Source organism: Oncorhynchus gorbuscha, linkage group LG13, assembly GCF_021184085.1.
Source record: "Oncorhynchus gorbuscha isolate QuinsamMale2020 ecotype Even-year linkage group LG13, OgorEven_v1.0, whole genome shotgun sequence".
Lineage (NCBI taxonomy): Eukaryota > Metazoa > Chordata > Actinopteri > Salmoniformes > Salmonidae > Oncorhynchus > Oncorhynchus gorbuscha.
The window spans coordinates 82185838-82206805 of record NC_060185.1 but is presented as its reverse complement, the minus strand read 5'-3'; the positions used below and the strand labels follow the sequence as shown (position 1 = coordinate 82206805).

The following is a 20968-nucleotide window of genomic DNA, read 5'->3' as shown; positions in this document are numbered from 1 at the left end:
AGAGAGAGAGAGAGAGAGAGAGAGAGAGAGAGAGAGAGAGAGAGAGAGAGAGAGAGAGAGAGAGAGAGAGAGAGAGAGAGAGAGAGAGAGAGAGAGAGAGAGAGAGAGAGAGAGAGAGAGAGAGAGAGAGAGAGAGAGAGAGAGAGAGAGAGAGAGAGAGAGAGAGAGAGAGGGAGAGGGAGAGAGAGAGAGAGAGAGAGAGAGAGAGAGAGAGAGAGAGAGAGAGAGAGAGAGAGAGAGAGAGCAATCATTTTGAAATCACTTCACTCTCACACACACAACGTGCAGTCGCGCGGTGAGCGGTGGAGCGAACGATCCCGAGGCAGCCCATAGTTGTGTAGCTGTACAGAGGGTGACTGACAGAGGACCAAAACGCTGGCAACTAATGGACATATAGTATATTGTTTTTTGTTTTTTTACTCTGGAACCCTCTGCTACGGGAACATATTGAGGATTAGCTTAGCAGCTGGTGAGAATGTTCCAAACTAAGCACAGGATGCTGCTATAAAACTGGTCCGGAGACGTACTATATATGGTTGTTTCCGTATCCGAGGAGGGGACAACAATCTGATGTGCAGCGCTTCAGGTCACCAAGTTGTTTTCTGCCGGCAATTAACGCACTCGATTTGATATCAGGGGGACCGTCATTGGATTTGAAGGAATAGGCTAACCGTCGTCGGCTGATCAAGTGGATTGTTTGTTGTTGGGGTGTTTTATCACGGGGAGTGCGTTGTTCATGTATTGTGGATTCCTACTTGTGGGGAGATATTGAGGGCTGAAGTGGCTTCGTTCAGGAGAGGAGAGGGATCGAAGCTTCTAGCCCGGCTGAAGCGCTCAGAACTGGGATAGGCTACTGAGGAGTTCTCATCCATCCAAGGTAGGCTATGAACTTCACTGTCACGACTCAGCGCTCATATGATGGCTTTATTGACCGTAAACACGCACATATTATGATTCACATACGAGTGGAGCAAACAAAATAACCTCGAATATTACAATTTCCTGATTTTGATAGTTCAATATTGTGCCTTTCATAACCTACCAGTCCCTTGGGTAGGCTATGCGATCCATTACGCTCAATACATTATTACATCATATGCAGGTCGGATATTGTGTATTTTCCATTTCTTTGGGAAATGTAGCATTGTAATGCCGACTGGGGGATAGGTAGAACTAAATGTTCCACAAACGTATGGGGATTTCGGTCCGTTTCATTCCGAGGTTGAACACTTGTTGTTTGCTTTCCGACCGTGGACTTGTGTGTCGGCGGTTGATATTCCCCGCACGATCTTTCCACTGATGACTACCGATGTTAGATGTTTTCCACTACACTAGCCTACTGGTGTGGATTTCTCTATGAGCGGTGCGCTTACCCCGTCCACCCTCAAAATGTCCTTTCCATATACGCCATAAATTAGCTAAAGCTCCCAACGAAATATCTCTCTCCGGGTTCACGAAAACCGATTTTTATAAGGACTTCCAGTGAGGAATATTTTAATCAAATATGTATTATTTTCCTAATTATGTATTTTTTTGTGTGTGTATACCTCAGCCCAACCGAGCCAAATAGGCATATGAGTTGAATGTAATAGGCTAATAGTAAGGTCATAAATAGCCTAATCAATAGGCTATTACCATTACAATATATCAGGACAGAATACCCAGCAATATGCCTATAGGCTAAAGTAGGTTGATTGTAAATTCGCCACGAATTGCCGAATAAGTAAGTTTTTTAAAATAGTCACCTAATGTAATTTATAAAACAGTCAACAGCCAATACGCCCTTCCAATACAGCCCCCTATTAGACGCGCTTGTATCACCTGTAGCTGAGTCTTTGCAAATGCCTTATTGTACAGTACCTTTTAAAGTAATATTCCCTCTTATTTTAGCCTATGAGTTTTTATCGACGGTCAATATGTTATAGTTATAACTAAATGGCAACATCTGAACTATATCAGCTATTTTTAAAAGTAGGATCAATGATGGACAGCTCTCTGAAGCGGCAGCCGTAGCCTTTTCATGACAGCCTCACTTGGCTGTGACATTACTGCGAAATCCGGTCTTTCTGGCTTCTCCCGTTCCAAGCTGTCTCCTTCCACGGAGGCGTCTAACCTGCTAGGCAGGATGGTGATGATGCGGTACACACGAAACCATAAAGATGAAACTCGCACCTCTGACTCGCCTATCTCTTAGAATGCTTTTCATAAAGTGTTATATAGGGAGATTGAGGGCGCAAAGACACACCATTCTATTAATGCATGCAATTACCTCATCTCCTCGCCACATAATAATACTGGTCTATATCTATTTTTCTTAATTTTCATATGTAATAAAAAAATATATACAAATCTTGAATAGTGTTTTCCCGATAAGCGTTCATGAACTTGATGACCCTCCCCGCCGCAGGTAATTTGGCTATTGCAGAGTCCTTCCCAATTGGCAACAGGCTGCTGCTATCCATTTAAGCCCTTCAAATAAATAGTCTAAACTCTAAACGTAGGCCATCACCGACAAAAACTGCTCTGTAGTAGGCCTAGCCAACGACAATTTACACAATCCTGTAAACTGTAGTCCGGCGTAGGCTAGTGACTGATGAAGCAAGCGTTAGGGGGAGGAAGGTTTTGGGTTTATTAAGGAGCTTCAGTCAAAAGCACCACGATTCCTTCCCCTCTGGTAAAATGCCAAGCGCCTCCACTCGTCTTATTCATGTACATACGGGGTTCATGCAATTAAAATCGAATTGATGCTGACAAAACGTTTCTATTTTACGTTGCTTACATAGCCTACCAGAAAATGTGTAAAAAAAAAAACGTGGACAAAATGTGTTGCTTTATTTTAAACGGGTAGAGGCCTAGGCCTACTGTAGATTGGTCAAGCACACGATTGTGGACTACTCCGTTCAATTTACATACTCACAAGCAACAGAGTAACGCAGGTCAGTGGAGTGATTGGTTACAGTCAGGTTCCATGCAGTTTGAGTTATGCACTGAGGTTAATTATCTACACAATGGCGGATACTTTAATGTCACGCGCGGAGGGGATTCTGCGGCTCGTTTCAAGCTCCTCGTTTATTCGGTGTGTTTTACTGCGTATGTTAAGATCAGCACAACCTTGCCTCATTGAATCGTGAGTGTTTTCATTAAGTTTGGTATTTTAAAAGAGTCGGCTTTAGTCGTTTGTGCTTATCATTTGACAGTAGCCTACTAAATGATTCAGCTGTGTACTGTAGCCTATCGGCCTTGAAGAATTGTCAGCCTACTAGAGATAGGCTAGTTTACATGTGACCGTTTTCCATAAGCGAAAAGGCTTCCTGTGTCTGTTGTTTCATTGATATATTTCTTAATTCCATTATTTTACCTTTACACGTGTGTGTATTGTTGTGAATTGTTAGGTATTACTGCACTATTGGAGCTAGGAACACAAACGCTACACACGTAATAACATCTGCAAAATATGTGTATGTGACCAACAACATTTGATTTGATTTTATGAAGTAGCTTGTCTTTCCAATTCATTCTCCTCCAAATCCGCGTCATGGTCAGATTTCAATTGTGCAATGCGGCGAATGAGCAGGGAATGTCGAGATAAACTCGAAAAATAAATCGGACTTGTTGTGTAGGCTATGCACATGTGTATGTTAAATTAATGATTTGAGTCAACAGGCTCACAGACGCCTTCATTAAAATTCTGAAAAGTTGAAATGGCATTTATTTTTTATTTTTATTAAAGGTCTTAGCCGTCTACCATAGACCTCGTGAGAATGGGTGTGGATAATTGTCTATGCTTGAAATGATGCATTTCCACAGCATGTTTTGGGTTCATTAAATCCTATTCCAATTTAGGGAAAGAGACTTCCAAATAGGTGTGTTGCCACCGCAGCCAGGAAACACGAGGCTGTTTTTCTACATGGTAATTGGCCAGAATTAGACCATGTAGGTTACATACGGATATAACCATTGCATTCATTTTGACTCCAGCAACTGTAAATACATATGTTTTCAAGGAGCTCACGCCATGACGTCTGATATCTTCCTAGGTCTTATCTTGTAATATATAAGTAGAGAGTATTTCCATCTGCCATCTGTGGGATAATCCCTGTGTGTTTATACGGCGTGTTGTGCTCAATTGAAGACAAGTTGGCATGGTGTCAGACGATATGGAGAGGGGAGTGACCGCTCTGTCTGGTTGAGAGTCTAGATGTTGTGCACCTCGGTATGATCCAAGGAAGCAGCCGAATGATGGAGATCAAACACATTTTGCCGTAGCTGTGGTATTTGTATATCATTGACCGGGGCTAGAGAACACCTCGTTTTCTCTCCGGAGATGGTGCTAGCTAGTGCATTGGCAAAGAACAGTTAGTTGGAGCGGTTCGACCACAATCATTCTCACTGCAGTTTATCTCCTAGGCTAGACTAGAGGTAGACAGAGAGGATTCAGTGTCCTGCTCACCGAGACGAGACTCTTCCAGCCCAATACAGTGTCTCTGCCACAGCACAGAAGACAGTGTCTGATCAACACTTCCGTTACCTTGTTCCTGATATTTTTTTGTAGTGCGTTCCCACCAGCAGCCCCACAGATAGTCCCAGCATGTTGTGTCTCGCTGTACATCATCCTAGCACGCCATATCTCTGCCAGCCAGCACCAGTGGGTGGTGTAGTGGAGTACTTTAGTCTCCATTCTCACTAAGCAGCCAGCCGTGGCTCGGTGGTGCTATCACCCTATGGTCTGCCTCTTTGACCGGCATAGTCTGGCACACAGGCTGGCAGACAGGCAACCAGCAACAGTTTGCCTGCTTCCCAATAGAGGGGAGAGAGTGATCTGGGCCAAACAATTGGGTTGAATGAAATTGTTAAAGTAATCCCTTGGGTAAGGGACCACCCATATAGCATGGTGAGAAGCCCCCGTCCAGCAGTCTCCAGAGCGGGGAAGAGAATGGGGGGCGATTGTGCTGGACAATGACCCGGCTGGATGGGCCATCCAAGGTTGGGTTCTGACTGGCTATAGGACTTGCTCACCAACCCCTCTACACCTTAACCCGCCCTCCCACCCTCCTCCATCCATAGGCACTCCAGGCCAGTTTCTTGTATTGTGGCGATAGAGAGCAGTAGCAGGAGGCTGTTCAATGTGCCCCCTCAATTCTGACAATGGAGCCAAATAATATGTGTGTCTGTGATAGATTTAGATGTCCAAAGTGCTTATGCAATAGATCCCTTCAAACATGAACAGTTGAAAAGCCAGTGACTAAAACATGCAAAGAGTCATGCTCTGTGTGATTGGTACTATGTGGTTTATACATGATGGGAAAACTCACGAATACATAAGATGGTAAAGAATGTGCTGGATTGTCTGGAAGAGCCGTGTGTTTATGGGCTGTGTGTGTGTTGGTGGGGGGGGGGGTCCTCTACTTATGTTGTCGTTGGTAACTAGGTAATAACAGTTGCTGTCGTACTCCAAAACTCAGCAGTAGCACAACAAGTTCTAAAACAAACAGGCTAACCTTTTGTTTGCCTTGAGATCTTACGAGGAGTTGGTAGGCAAGTCTTGTATAGTGCAGTAACAGGCCCTGTAGTGTGAGGTTACACATTAACCAGGGAGGGGCAGATGCCATCGTCCAGTGCTCTCTCATAGAGTCAATCATTCCTCCAGCATGTCTGGAACTATGACACTTCTTAACCTCCATAAAATGCCGCTGTGTAATTAGATTCTTGAATTGTTCAGCCTTACGCACATTCCAATGCGGGCTTTAGTGAAGTGTGTATACCGTTTCTTGGTACCGTGATGCAGCGGCATCGCCATGGTAAAGGACTCAGCAAACTGGTCGGCCTGCGGTGCGTGTATCGCTGTTTCTTACACAACTGCTTTTGTGTCGCTTTATTAAGGCTTGACTGTAGTTGACAAAGCCTAGTGTTGCTTTGGCTTGTTGTGGAGTATACCATAGTGTAGTTAGCAGACCTGGGTTCAAATACTATTTGAAATCTTTCAAATACTTTGGCGTTTGCTCTAGAGTTTTAGATGTAAGGGGGTTAACTATTCTGTTGGTCCATTAAGCCAAACAAGCTCAGTCAGGCATGTAAAGTAGGTCTATTTGAAATGATTTGAAATGGTATTTGAATCCAGGTCTGGTAGCTAGCTGGCTGGTTGAAGGAAGGTTGCAGGGGGGTTAGGATGATGAATTCCTAGACACGGGTTTGAGTTAAAACCTTAATACAACGGTTGTGCGCCGTGTCAGCGGGGAGGCCTCAGAATAGCAATTAGCCTGTTAAATCTGTTAACCTCTCTCAGTGTGGAAGCACAATGCTCACCCAGAGAAAAGAGGGAGAGGGAAAGATGAGAGGAGGGAGGGAGGAGAGCGAAGGAAACTGAAGGAGGGATGGAGTTGGAGATACAGAGAGAGAGGGAGTACATGAGCGAGAATGTGAACGAGAGAGCCAGAGAGGGGTAGCAAAGAAGGGAGGGAGGAAGAGTGTATGGAGAGAGAGAGAGAGAGAGAGATGTACAATGAGGGGATTTGTAATGGGTCTTTGTGAGCAGGATTTAGCGTGCAGCAAGTATTCTAGCAGAGGACACAGCATCACAGGTGTAGGGCAAGTGTGGGTGGCAGGAACAGACAGAGAAATATGAAAGCAGTAATGGTTGTGGAGCATAAAGAAAACAGCCTGTCTCACGCAGTACAATACACAGTTTACAAGTCAATGCCTTTTTATTCTGACATCTATTGGTATACCATTTAAAGTTGACAGAATCAAGTGGGTGTGGTGAGAGGGAACAAGGAAGCTACTCGTTTCCAAGGTATTCTACGACAGCAGAGTGCTCTCGCTCGCGTTGTTCTCTTTCGAATTCTCACGTCGCTCACACACATCTCTCCAGCACTGCCGATGAGGAAGGTCGGGAGGGCTGGCCCCTGTTGATTTAGTAGCCGAAAAGCGTTGTCGCCATAAATCGGACCCCTTGTCCCCTAAATCCTGGACTGCTGATGTTGACAGATAAGGCACTGAAGAAAGCTGTGTTGATGGCCCATTGTCATTCAAATATATCCTCTATTGTCTGCCGTTGCTTGTCTGGACACTGGTCGGAGTGTCCCCTCACTCCCCTTTCCAGGAAGGCTGAAAGGGGTAGGAGTTAAGGGGTAAAGGGGAGGTGGGTTAAGGCAATGCCAGGTGCCAGATGTAGATGTGACTTTCTTAAGTCTGGACTGTTTTGTAAACGTTGGGAGTCGTTAAGGGGCCCTGCCACTCAGAGCCACCAGGGTGTTTAATTTCCATCTCAATGTCAACCTCTTTGCCAGGCCACTCAGTTCGACCAGTCACTCACACACGCACACACATGTCTCTGTCTGTCTGTCTGTCTGTCTGTCTGTCTGTCTGTCTGTCTGTCTGTCTGTCTGTCTGTCTGTCTGTCTGTCTGTCTGTCTGTCTGTCTGTCTGTCTGTCTGTCTGTCTGTCTGTCTGTCTGTCTGTCTGTCTGTCTGTCTGTCTGTCTGTCTGTCTGTCTGTCTGTCTGTCTGTCTGTCTGTCTGTCTGTCTGTCTGTCTGTCTGTCTGTCTGTCTGTCTGTCTGTCTCTCTCTCTCTCTCTCTCTCTCTCTCTCTCTCTCTCTCTCTCTCTCTCTCTCTCTCTCTCTCTCTCTCTCTCTCTCTCTCTCTCTCTCTCTCTCTCTCTCTCTCTCTCTCTCTCTCTCTCTCTCAGAACACACACTAGCGATGTTGCTCTGCTCTTCACCTCTGTGCTCGAGCCTCAACAGCTCCCTGACTCTGCTGCCGTTCACATACAAACATGCACTCTCACTCCATGACACACATTCACAGTTGAGTGAGACTGTTCCAGTGAGATTAATTTTGGTTATCACATGTGTCAAATACAACAGGTAGACCTTACAGTGAAATGCTTACTTACAAGCCCTTTAACCAACAATTTTTTTTAATAAAAAATAAGTGTTAAGAATGTATTTTACTAAATAAACTAAAGTAAACAAAACATCAAAACAAGACAAAAATAGAAAAACAAATAATTAACAGTAGAAATAATAAAATAACAGTAGCGAGGCTTTATACAGGGGGTACCAGTACAGAGTCAATGTGCGGGGGCACCGGTTAGTTGAGTTAATTGAGGTAATATGTACATGTAGGTAGTGGTAAGTGGTAAGTGACTATGCATAGAACATTAACAGAGAGTAGCAGAAGAGTAAAAAGGGGGGAGTCAATGTAAATAGTCTGGGTAGCCATTTGATTATGGCTTGGGGGTAGAAGCTGTTTAGAAGCCTTTTGGACCTAGACTTGGTGCTCCGGTACCGCTTGCCGTGCGGTAGCAGAGAGAACAGTCTATGACTAGGGTGGCTGGAGTCTTTGATCATTTTTAGGGCCTTCCTCTGACACGGGATGTGAAGAACAAGTGGGGATCTTCCTGTGGCTGGAGCACGGCTACTCCAGACTGTCTCCAAGGCCCCCCGGCCAGTAGCACAGAGTCTGCATTCCAAATGGCACCATATTCCCTATGTAGTACACTTCTTTTGACCAGTAACCACCAGTTCCCATGCCACTATATAAGGAATAGAGTGCCATTTGGGACTCAATGCGAGTCTCTCACTGCCCCTGAGCACCATACATCATAATGAAACCAGTCAAATCAAACTTTATTGGTCACATACACATATTTAGCATATGTTATTGGTCACATACACATATTTAGCATATGTTATTGGTCACATACACATATTTAGCATATGTTATTGGTCACATACACATATTTAGCATATGCTATTGGTCACATACACATATTTAGCATATGCTATTGGTCACATACACATATTTAGCATATGCTATTGGTCACATACACATATTTAGCATATGCTATTGGTCACATACACATATTTAGCATATGTTATTGGTCACAAACACATATTTAGCAAATGTTATTGGTCACATACACATATTTAGCAAATGTTATTGGTCACATACACATATTTAGCATATGTTATTGGTCACAAACACATATTTAGCATATGTTATTGGTCACAAACACATATTTAGCAAATGTTATAGGTCACATACACATATTTAGCAAATGTTATTGGTCACATACACATATTTAGCAGATGTCATTGCGGGGGAAGCGAAATGCTTGTGTTTCTAAGCTCCAACAGTGCAATTACATCTAACAGCACACAACAATACACACAGATCCTCACACACTTCTCGTATTGCGTAATATGGTATTTAATATCTGTGACATGGGTATGTACACACCTCTGTTACAGTGGCGTGATGATAAATGATCTTTCCAGTTTGATCTCTGTCACCAGCTATGGCCTCTCTAGGTTTTCACTAAGCAGTTCCACGATGAGGTCAGTAGGTTGGATGGGTTTTTAGTGGACCTCAGTTTTTTTCCCCCACCAGCGGTACAGAATGAATTCAATGCAGCCTGTTCTCCCTGGCCTCTTCAGAGTTGTGAAATACCTGACCTGCTGAGAGGTGGAGAGGTAAGCCTGAGGCCAGGGGGGAGGTATTTTGCACCTCTGAAAAGCCCTCCACACTCTAACACACACACAAACACACACACAAACTGAACACACACTTTATAATTCTGCCTGTGTGAGTGTCATCAGGGGAAAAGAGGAGCTGTCATTTGCGGACCCAGAATTAGACTACAGAAATGAGTCTCTCTCCCACTTGCTCACCCTCAATCATAGAGTGGAGCCCCTGTTCCTCAGCAGCCTCATTAGTACATCTCTCCTGCCTGGGTATGAGGAGTGTTCTGTTGGTATATGCTAGAGAAGCCCATATGTCATTTATTGTGTGTGTGTGTGTGTGGGTGTGTGCATGCTCGTGCGCGTGTGAGAAAAAGTGTGTGTGTGTGCACATATATGTTTAGGCATGGTGTGTAATATTTCTCATCTCAATGAGCGTCACACGGAACAAACAACTGCTCCCTCCTGATATGAGTGTGTTTATCTCTCTTTCTCTCTCTGTCCCACTCCATGTCTCTCTGTCTCTCTCTGCTCTCTCTGTCCCACTCCATGTCTCTCTGTCTCTCTCCCTCTCTCTGTCCCACTCCATGTCTCTCTGTCTCTCTCGCTCTCTCTGTCCCACTCCATGTCTCTCTGTCTCTCTCGCTCTCTCTTTCTCTCTCTCTGTCCCACTCCATGTCTCTCTGTCTCTCTCGCTCTCTCTTTCTCTCTCTCTGTCCCACTCCATGTCTCTCTGTCTCTCTCGCTCTCTCTTTCTCTCTCTTATTATTTTGCCTCATTAAAGAGCCCCTTATACTCCAGGGGACCAGACTTCCAGGAAATGAAGGTTTATTTTCCTCCTCTCTTATCTTCTCAACGGTGTACGTACACACACACACACACACACACACACACACACACACACACACACACACACACACACACACACACACACACACACACACACACACACACACACACACACACACACACACACACACACACACACACACACACACACACACACACAGGAACCTATATATACAAAGAGGAGGATGAGGAAGATGAGGAGGAAGAGAAGGCAAATGATTTTTCCTTTCTTTATTCAGCATGCTAGACCCTACAGATCATCTGAGGAGAAGGATGGGGATTGGGGGGATGATTAGAAGGCATCCTTTCAAAAACAAGGATGTGGAAAACTCCACAGATTAACCCCCGCAGACCTGTCTCCTTTCCCCGGTTGCAGCGAGCATGAGACTCTCCACACGCAGAGAACATATACAGTGAAGTGAATTAGAGCCAGGGGAGAACAGGGAAGTGGGGAAATGGGGATCAAAGCAATGTGCTGAAACAGAGAGATAATTCATAAAGGAGGAAAGAGGTTAAGAATCAAAAGGAGAGTTGCTTTGTGTGTAAATTACCGTGTGTTCAATTAGGACTTGATTGGGTTGCTTTTCGTTGTGATATCATCGGCGCTGAAAAACAAAACCCCTGGGATTTGCCCCCACATATGGTTTTCCTAGTTGCTGCCTTTTAGTGGCATATTCTGTTTCAAAGTCCAAATTAGTGAGCTGTACGCAATGTCTGGTAGCCTTGGAATAGCTGAAGGACACCTAATGTTGTCAATGTTCAGAATTAGCAGGAGGAGGTAGGCAACAGTGGCAGTGGAATCATTTTCCGTCCCCTTAGTCTACTGCTGCATATGTCATTGAAGTACCTGGCAGAGATACAAGGTTGAGTCCGTTTTATGGATTGGACATGGCTCGAACTCTCGCGAAACAGACATCTCACTCAAGTAATTGTTTCAGACACATTAAGTGTCTTGTGTAAAAAAGATTGCAATAAATCCAAACGAGACCTGTCATAAATCCCGAAGTTACCCGAGTGTCTTTAAAAGTTGTCCGGCCCTTTTTTGAAGACGAGTGAGGCCATTTCTAATCATGTTTGTTTTGTCTTTGTCATTTCCTTTCTTGCAGACCGATGCGTTTCCAGCCAAGGGGAGTGATGGTGCTGAGGTGGGATGCCACGCTGGGGCTGGTGGCCATGCTTCTGGTTTGCTGTGCTGCCGATCCCACTGACATTCTCTACCGGATGCTCGAGGAGCAGCCGCCCAACACGTTGATCGGCAGCCTGGCATCGGACGAGGGCCTGCCCGACTCAGGCCACCTGTACAAGCTGGAGGTGGGCACCCCTTACCTGCGCGTGGACGGCAAGACGGGAGACATTTACACCACAGAGGTCCCCATCGACCGTGAGACACTGCGGGACTGCCGCAACCTGTTCGAGGGCGACAAGTGCTTCCTGGAGTTCGAGGTGTCCATCACGGACCTGAAGCAGGGCCAGGGGCCGCGGCTGATCGAGGGCCGCATCGAGGTGCAGGACGTCAATGACAACACACCCCAGTTCACCTCGCCCATCCTCATGCTGTCCATCCCAGAGAACACACACATCGGGGCGCTCTTCTCCATCCCCATGGCCAGCGACAAGGACTCGGGCCACAATGGCGTGGCCGAGTACTCGCTCAGCGCCGGGCCTGACGCCGACCAGCTCTTCAGCCTGCAGGTGGCCGAGGACACAGACGAGAAGCAGCCGCAGCTCATCGTCATGGGCAACCTGGACCGCGAGCAGAAAGACTCGTACGATCTCAACATCCGTGTGGTGGACGGGGGCACACCACCACGAGCCAGCAGCGCCCTGCTGAGGGTGACCGTCACCGACCAGAACGACAACGCACCCAAGTTTGAGAGGAGCCACTATGAGGCTGAGCTGGCTGAGAACAGCCCTGTGGGACACTCAGTCTTGCAGGTACTAAACACACAGAGATACCTACAGTACATTACATACAGAGATTCTATATACTTTACATTTCTTTGAAGATTTTTTAAAAACATTTTAGTCGTTTAGCAGGCACTTTTTTCCAGAGTTAGATAGAGATACACTCATAGACTCAGTCACAAAGTTGATATCTCTCTCCCTCTCTCAGAGCATTTCACACATGAAAATAACTGCTGTTTCATGCTGTGGGGCCATTTGTTTCGGTCAAAAGCGCAATGAAGTAGATTCACTTAGAGTAACTAAGTGAATCTTTAAATTCAGACTTTGTGGTTCAGCTATTCAACTCCCCACACCATATTTATACTTCTCAATTTATATCTGGTGAAGAGACGGTGAGAGGAACTGGTGAACTAGCTAACACTACAATCCAAAGAGCCCTCAAACTCCACTTGACAAGCACCCTCATTACATTAGGCCCCCTATTTCCCATGGGGCCTGGGCACCGATACAAAATAACAGGGTTAAGGTTTAGGAAACGATGGAACCAAATCATATTCTCCTCAGCAAATGGATTTTTCTTCCTCTTTCCACTGTCACTTTAACCACCGGTTTTACAAAACACTAGTGAATTATTGACAGGTTCTGAGAATGGCATATTGGATTGCAGTGCGACACAGCCGATAAGGCGAGCCCTACAGTTGGCCGGGTTCCAGGAGCAATTTGAGACGAAGTGTCCAGGCATAAAATGTGTATAAATACTGTTAATCTCTCAGTCAACAGTTAGTCCATGCATTCAAGATGTTTTCAAATAGTGTTTTCTCCCTTCATGATCTTGCTAAGGGAGCAGTGGCAAATGAACGGCAAGGGTAGAAAAATAGTCTAATTTGACGACTTAAACAGGTCAGACGTGTCAATCAAGCATTTCTGCTTTCTCAAAGGAATTCTCTCCAAATGCCTGTTAAGTGAAATGCATTCTGGGGTTTCTGTGGAGGATGAAATGGAATGAGTCACATAGAGCATTAATACCAATAAACCCCATGGATAATCTGATGTCTGAGTCACATTAAGTCATGCATGGCTCGGTAATGGGAGTGCTGGGGCATTCCATTTGACTATCATATGGGGTAAGTGATACAGTGTTTTGCAAGGTGTGTTTAAGGATGAGTAATGTTAGAAAGATGACTGAAATGGATTTTGGTGTGTCAGGTGGTAAGGTGTCAGAGTGACACTGTAAGGTTGGGTCCGACAGTTTACCTTCATTCTAAATGATACCTCGCTCCATTTACACCAGATCTACTCACAGACACCTCTATTTATACTGTGTAATCATGGGCCTATAATTCAATAAAATATATTAGGATCCTTATAGCCAAACACACTGAGTTGATATTCCCCCATGTGTAGATTACGGAGATGGCTTGTTTCCTAATGTATTAATGGAAGGCTGTTCTCAGAAGCTTATGGGAAGTTTCTTGTTTTGGCAAGGAGTACAGAGGCAGGGCCAAGTCAATCCGTTGCCACCAATCTCTGTCACTCTATCTCCTCCTATTGACCCCTGTAGGAACAATGGCCTTTTGATAATGGGAGGAACATTAACACTCTCAGTCATTTCCCCATTAACTGCCAATGACCCATGTGACAATCGCTAGATGTTTATGTGGGGCTGCGCATGCTTAGTTTTGATAGTCCATTATGCATGAGACAGAGCATGAACTTTAGCTATGAGGAGAATCAAGGCGTTGATACAATCTAGGAGTGAATTTAGAGGCATTTACATAAATTACGGGGAATACAATTGTTTCGTGGTTTTGTAAACGGTAGGTTGCAGAAGCTAAAGGCTAATCTTTTATGTGTTTGTGTGTGTGCGCGTGTCCAGGTGAAAGCCAACGACGCTGACATGGGTACCAACGGGGAGATCGACTATAGCCTGCACCAGGCCTCCGATGCCGTCCAGAGGTTGCTACGCATTGACCGCTCCACAGGGATCATCTACGTCAAGGGGCTGGTGGACCGAGAGGAGGAGAGCTTCCTCAAGTTCTTCGTGGTGGCCAAGGATCGCGGCCCCAACTCCAAGAGCTCCAAAGTCCTGGTGACCATCAACGTCAAGGACCAGAACGATAACGCACCCGCCATCGAGATCCGTGGCATCGGCCTGGTCACCCACCACGACGGTGTGGCCAACATCTCAGAGGACATGCCCATCGGCACGCCTGTAGCCCTGGTGCAGGTGTCGGATCGTGATGAAGGGGAGAATGCTGTGGTCACCTGTGTGGTGGCCGGGGACGTCCCCTTCCAGCTGCGGCCCGCCAGCGAGTCAGCTAACGACCGCAAGAGGAAATACTTCCTGCAGACCACGACCCTGCTAGACTATGAGCGCATCAAGGACTACAGGATTGAAATAGTAGCGGTGGACTCCGGTAACCCTGCACTGTCCAGCACAAACTCCCTGAAGGTGCAAGTCACCGACATGAATGACAATGCCCCTGTCTTCTCCCCCACCCTGTTTGAGGTGGACTTTGCAGAGGAGAATCAGCCAGGTGATAAGGTCCTGGATGTGGTGGCCACAGATGCGGACAGTGGGTCCAACGCAGAGCTGACCTACAGCATCATCATGGACTCGACCACTAAGGGGCTCTTTGAGATCGACCCCAAAACGGGAGAGGTGCACGTGAGGAATACGCTGGACCGTGAGCACAGGGAGCAGTACGAGTTCCACGTGGCGGCAGCCGATAAGGGCTCGCCTAGCCTGAGGGGGACGGCCACGGTGGTGGTCAAGGTGCTGGACCGTAACGACAACGACCCCAAGTTCATGTTGAGCGGCTACAGCTTCTCCGTCTTGGAGAACATGCCTCCGCTCAGCCCTGTTGGCATGGTGACGGTCATTGACGCAGATAAGGGCGAGAACGCCATGGTGCGACTCTCGGTGGAGCCCGACAATGGCAAGTTTGTCATCCAGAATGGCACAGGTACTATCCTCTCCAGCATATCCTTTGACCGTGAGAAGGAGAGCACATACACTTTCCGCCTCAGGGCTGTGGACGCCGGTGACCCTCCCAGGTCGTCCTACGTGGGTGTGACCATCAACGTCTTGGACGAGAACGATAACTCCCCCTACGTAACCAAGCCCTCTAACTCCTCCTATAAGTACCTCCCACCTCTCACGACCCCCGAGACACGCGTTGAAGTGGTGGAGGCCGAAGACATCGACACGGGACCCAACGCCGAGCTGGTCTTCAGCATTACCGGCGGGAACCCCTACGGACTGTTTCACATCTCGTCCAACAATGGGGAGATCACCCTGGCCCAGGAGTTCACCCGCAAGCACAACGGGCTCCACCGTCTGGTGGTGAAGGTGAGCGACAAAGGCAAGCCACCACGCCACACCACCGCCCTGGTCCACATCTTCGTCAATGAGACCATGGGCAACATCACCCTGATCGAGTCTCTGGTGGGTCACAGCCTCTACACTCCTCTGGACAGAGACATTGCCGGGGACCCCAACTATGCGCTGGCCCAGCGCAGCAACATCCTGTATGGCAGCCTAGCGGGCATCGCCGGAGTCATCCTGGTCATTGTGGTGGTGGTGGTGATCCGTCATCGCATGCAGAAGGATACCAAGAGCGGCTACCAGGCGGGCAAGAAGGAGAGCAAGGACCTGTATGCCCCCAAAGCAGGGCCCAAGAATGGCAAGGGCAAAAAGAGCAAGAAGGGCAAGGTGCCCAAGCCCACCAAGCCACTGGAGGAGGACGAAGAGGCCAGCCTCCAGAAGGGCCTCAACTTCAACCTCATAAACGATAGTGTCAATGACAGTCCCCGGATCCACCTGCCCCTCAACTATCCCCCGGGCAGCCCCGACCTGGGCAGACACTACCGCTCCAACTCCCCACTGCCCTCCATTCAGCTGCAGCCCCAGTCCCCCTCTGCCTCCAAGAAGCACCAAGCCGTTCAGGACCTGCCCGCCACCAACACCTTTGTGGGCACAGGTGACAACAACTCTACAGGCTCCGATCAATATTCGGATTACAGCTACAAGGCAAACCCGCCGAAATACAGCAACAAACAGGTAGGCGACTACTTCCCCACAGCAGGGTACAACAGGAACATTATGTGGACCGATGAGGTTTGGTAGAGATGGGACTGAATCACAGAGATTTGTTACCAAAGCTGCACTGATCACTCATTCTCTCACAGCGATCACGCCACTACCTTTCCCAAATCAGGGCAGGCTTGCCTTTTCATCTCTCATTTTAATTTTTTGTTATGTTTATGTTTGTCATTTTAAAAAATTCCTCACCTTAAAATGGACTCACTACACTTTCACGCTAAGAAGGAAATATTTAATTTTATCTCAACCTTTTGAGGGGGTTTAAATGAAGGAGCTTATGTTTTTTAAATGAAGGAGCTTATGTTTTTGTGTTGTGTTTATTTTACAGGAGACATATCTTTGGTTGGGCACCTACATTGCCCCACACAGAGTCATTCCGTATATTTTCATAATTTGGTTTTAAAGTCTCTCTTTATGGCAGGATTCTATTTCCTTTCACACTGAGTTTGTTCATTGGAGTGTGACAAAGTGCTGGTGAATTCCTCAGACATTTTTATTGTCTGTTGGCTACCACTGGATAGTACAATATTGGCCTAACTGCACTTTTTTTATGTTTTCACTTCCAAATAATTAAAACCTTTCACCAAAGGGTAGATAGCGAAGGGGAAGGAAGGGAGAGGGGGAAGGGAAGCAAGGAAGACATAGAAAAAAAGAAAAGCACACTTAACGACAAGGGAAGGTCCTTTCAGACACCTTGTGTTATTGTGAAGCCTGCCACTGCACATCCTGTCAGGCCATTGAAAAAGGACTCTACATTTACTGGGGCTTAAGTCAATTGTTTGCACAGATTAATGGCAGGTAATTCCAGCCCCGCTCGCCTGTACACAGAGAGTGCCTTGCTTTATTTAACGTACATATGTGGGGTGGTTAAATTCATGCTCATAAGTAGTGTGGTATGGCACCTTTATGAGTAATGGACTTAAGGCCCCGGCAAACTGTGAATAATGTCACATCCACTGTGAAACGAGAGGCTCTGAAAAGAAAGAACAGGAGACCGAGGTTGATTGCGTTTTGCAGTAGTATCTGTTGGAGAGTATACCAAAAAAACAAGATTGCTTTGTTCGTATGGCCTCTTTAAAATGATTTGGAGACAATCATATGATGTAGTAATATGCAAGTTGTACATATGTGAATAACAAACTATGTTTGCTGTTGTTGTATTTTTTGTTTTACTCATCATGTGTTTGTTCTGATTGAAACATGTCCTGTGTGTGATTTCTACTCAAATGGAGAACATTCATTTTCTGTGAGTAACTGAGCCACTCAGTTGTCCTTGTTAGCGATGCCTGCATTCACCAGCAAAATTCCCTAACAATCAAATTACACACACACACACACACACACACACACACACACACACACACACACACACACACACACACACACACACACACACACACACACACACACACACACACACACACACACACACACACACACACACACACACACACACACACACACACACACACACACACACACACACACATTTGAATACAGGATGTAGTACTGTTATTGTCATGCTTCAAGTGAGCGTCATAATGTTTGCTACACTAGAGTACCCAGGAGGCATTGCAGTTCAGTGTTCCATGTTGCTTGTGTTCAGCTGTATTTAAAGCTGCAGTTATCCCCATTTTGACGAGACATTTTCATTTTGCTTCTGTTTTTGTTTTATCCATTTCTTTGTTTGTAAAAATATTGTACCCTGGGAGAAAACTTGTTCACGTTTTTTTTTACGACTAAATCCAATTTTATTTCAATAAAAACGTTGTTAAAATGGTGAAATCACACTCTCTGTGCATTCCATGGGCATTGGGCTTGAGCTAAAGTAAGATTGGGGATTAAAACTACAAATGGGAAATGAATGCTTAAGGTACAGTATTCCATTTTCATTATCATCTTTCTTTGTTGACAATCATGAACTTTCCCTCCAGCTCACACGCTTCATTAAGCCATGGGTTACATGGGTTGGACTAACAGCGCCACAAGAACCAATGTTTGTTCTTTATGCGCACTCCAGTCCCCACATAGCACGAATTATGACTCCCCTCTCTCAGTTAGCATTTTAACTTGAACGTTTCAGAGACACAACAATCGAGCGGACATTTAGAAAGCCATGACCTCACTCTAAATGCTAACTTCGCTCTTATATCTGCCATTTACAATTAACGTTTTTGTTGCAAACAATTTTGTCTTTCTGTTTAAAAAAAACTAAACTCCTGACATTTCGAGAACTTGGGACTATAAGGTTCTATCTGCATTTTTGTTGAAATGGAGTTATTGTTATAGGCTTGTTCTATAACATTTATAGTACTCTAAATACCCCCAATTTATGTTAAGTTCAAAAGAATACAAGATAAAAACTGCTGGCCCCATTCAAACTAATGAGGGTTCAGAACTTTAAAGCCAATTATCTCAGAATTATCTTTTTGCAGATATAACCTTATAGTCATTCCCAAGCTCTCGATTTTGAGTCAAATGAAATCTCTCTTCCCCAACTCTAACCCAGTATGAAGTTTTCCTTCAGTATGGAATGTGTTTTAGAGGAAAGAGCCTATATTTCCACTCTGTCTTACCCATCCTCCCATCATTGAAATTCCTCTTGCATCAGTGCTGCCTAAACACCGTAGATTCTGCCCTCAGCTTGCGCAGTCGCCATGGAAACGGAATGACCGTTGTGTGTGTGTGCGTGCGCTGACTCACGGAGCTGTGCGACGCAGGTGGGGAGGCGCGAGCGGGGGGGGGTCGTCAAAAGAGGGTATATCACCAGCCTGGTACCCGGTGACAGTTCAGTTTTACATCGCACCTCGTCCATCACCATGCCTGTCATCACTGCTCTGTTTTTGTAATGTCAAATGAGTGTCTTGCCTATACATTTTTTCTGAGCGAGACAGAGCTCTGCCTTAGGTCTGTGCTGTGTCCTCATACCCAGTCCTCTAAAGCTCACATCATTACATCTCCTGTAGTTGTCACACAGAGATAATCATCCCTTCTCCGTCACTCTTAACTACACAGTAGGACTGTAATAGCAGAATACTGTACCTTGTGTGTCTGAGTGTTCCCTCTGTGCTCTGCCCTTTGAGAGAGAATAAAGAGATGTGGATACTGCAGCCTTAAATCAGTGAGTGAGTGTGTGTGCGCTTGTGTGATGCATCCGGGTTGCTTTTTGTGTTTGTTTGTGTCTGCTGGTTTCCTGTTTTGGTGAAACAACATAGCTTATAGCCTGACCGATACATGAAATAGGTGTTCTTGTTCTTCAGAGTTGGATGGCTACAGAGATGCATTCGGACAACTACTAGTTGTGGTGACAGTTGCCTCTTGTCTCCTTTCCCTCCTTTGTTATTGATGAAGTGGGTGTGGCAGTGATGGTTTCCGAAAGCATAATGACATAATGTAAAGGCACAGAGAGAAACAATGGAAGAAAGAGGGAATATTTCTCCTTTAGCCCCCCTCAGATGAGAACAATTGTTTCCCTCAAATTGGGTCTGAAGTGCCAAAACAATGGAGAAGACCAGGCGTGACTTCATACTGAAATAAATCTTCCTCCCACCTAGTGGGCCTGAGAATGAGGGAATATTAATGCCCTCTCTCTGTCCATCCCTACATCCATTTCTACCCCCCTCCCCTCACCGATCACAGGAGGTTGGTAGCACTTTAATTGGGAAGGACGGACTCGTGGTAATGGCTGGAGTGGAATTAGTGGAACGGTATCAAATATATCAAACACATGGTTTGATGTCATTCCATTCACTCTGTTCCAGCCATTATTATGAGCCGTCCTCCCCTCAGCAGCCTCCTTTGTCACGATTCACTGTTGTCCATTAACCTACCTCTGCCTTTCATGGCAGTCGTTTCTGACTTTCCCCGACTCTCAATCACTCTTTCTCTCACTCGCTCTCTCCCTCCATCTCTCCCCCTCTGCCGCAGTGGTCAGGGCGCCACGGGCGAGAAGTGGAGTGTCACTCTATTCTTCTGAGAAGCGAGTCAATTATGCAAATGAGGCCCATGGCAGATGAAATGACAAGACCTTGTGTGTTGACCAGAGAGAGTTGTTATTGCCATCTGTCTCTGACCTGAGTACCAGCCTCCCCATTGGTAGTCAATGTTTCACTCCCGTTTTCATAAATACCTTCAAAGAATGCCCATCTTTAGGTAGTCTTCAACTCAATGAGACTTTGGGTGACAATCGACGATGACTCACACAGACACAACAACACAACAGACCTGTAGGTGTAGATGGATAGGAAAATAATCAAGTGAGGGGCAAAATGGCCACCGTAAAAGTTTCAGGAATAACAAAATCAACCAATATTTGAATTATGCATGAGCTGTCGTCGACAATGTCGGGCTAATTAAAATAAAAAGCACCTAATTTCAAGCAGAATCCCGGTAATGGAGTCTTTTATTGTTGGCTGTTTTTTTCCCCCTCTGCGCTGGTCTCTTCTAACTTGGCATGACACTCTGATGAGATGAGAATCATTAGTCTCACAGCGCTCCGCACCTTGTGAGCCCCCAGGCTGATAACATCTTTTGTCTGCATTTCACGGGAGAAAATTACATACATTTTAGCCCCGCCGTGGCAAAAGTGCATCGGCTCTTTGTGCCTTTTAGTTTTTCATCTGCAATCAGAGGGGATCCTGGACCAGC

The 20968-nt window shown here is 45.9% G+C and overlaps 1 protein-coding gene across 6 annotated transcripts in view; it reads left to right on the top strand.

Annotated features, from left to right (window-relative positions):
• The first annotated feature begins 257 nt into the window (after positions 1-257).
• Positions 258-20968, top strand: part of LOC123993584 (protocadherin-1-like) — a 405421-nt gene continuing 384710 nt past the window's right edge. For 3 of the 6 annotated variants that reach the window (XM_046295904.1, XM_046295907.1, XM_046295908.1), the window contains exons 1-3: positions 2976-3127; positions 11418-12246; positions 14093-16279. In XM_046295904.1, coding sequence (XP_046151860.1) covers positions 3009-3127; positions 11418-12246; positions 14093-16279 — 3135 coding nt within the window. In that variant the 5' untranslated portion in view covers positions 2976-3008. Of the gene's footprint in view, positions 878-2975; positions 3128-11417; positions 12247-14092; positions 17763-20968 lie in introns of those variants that run through there. The other 3 variants (XM_046295906.1, XM_046295909.1, XM_046295905.1) reach the window with 3 other exon arrangements.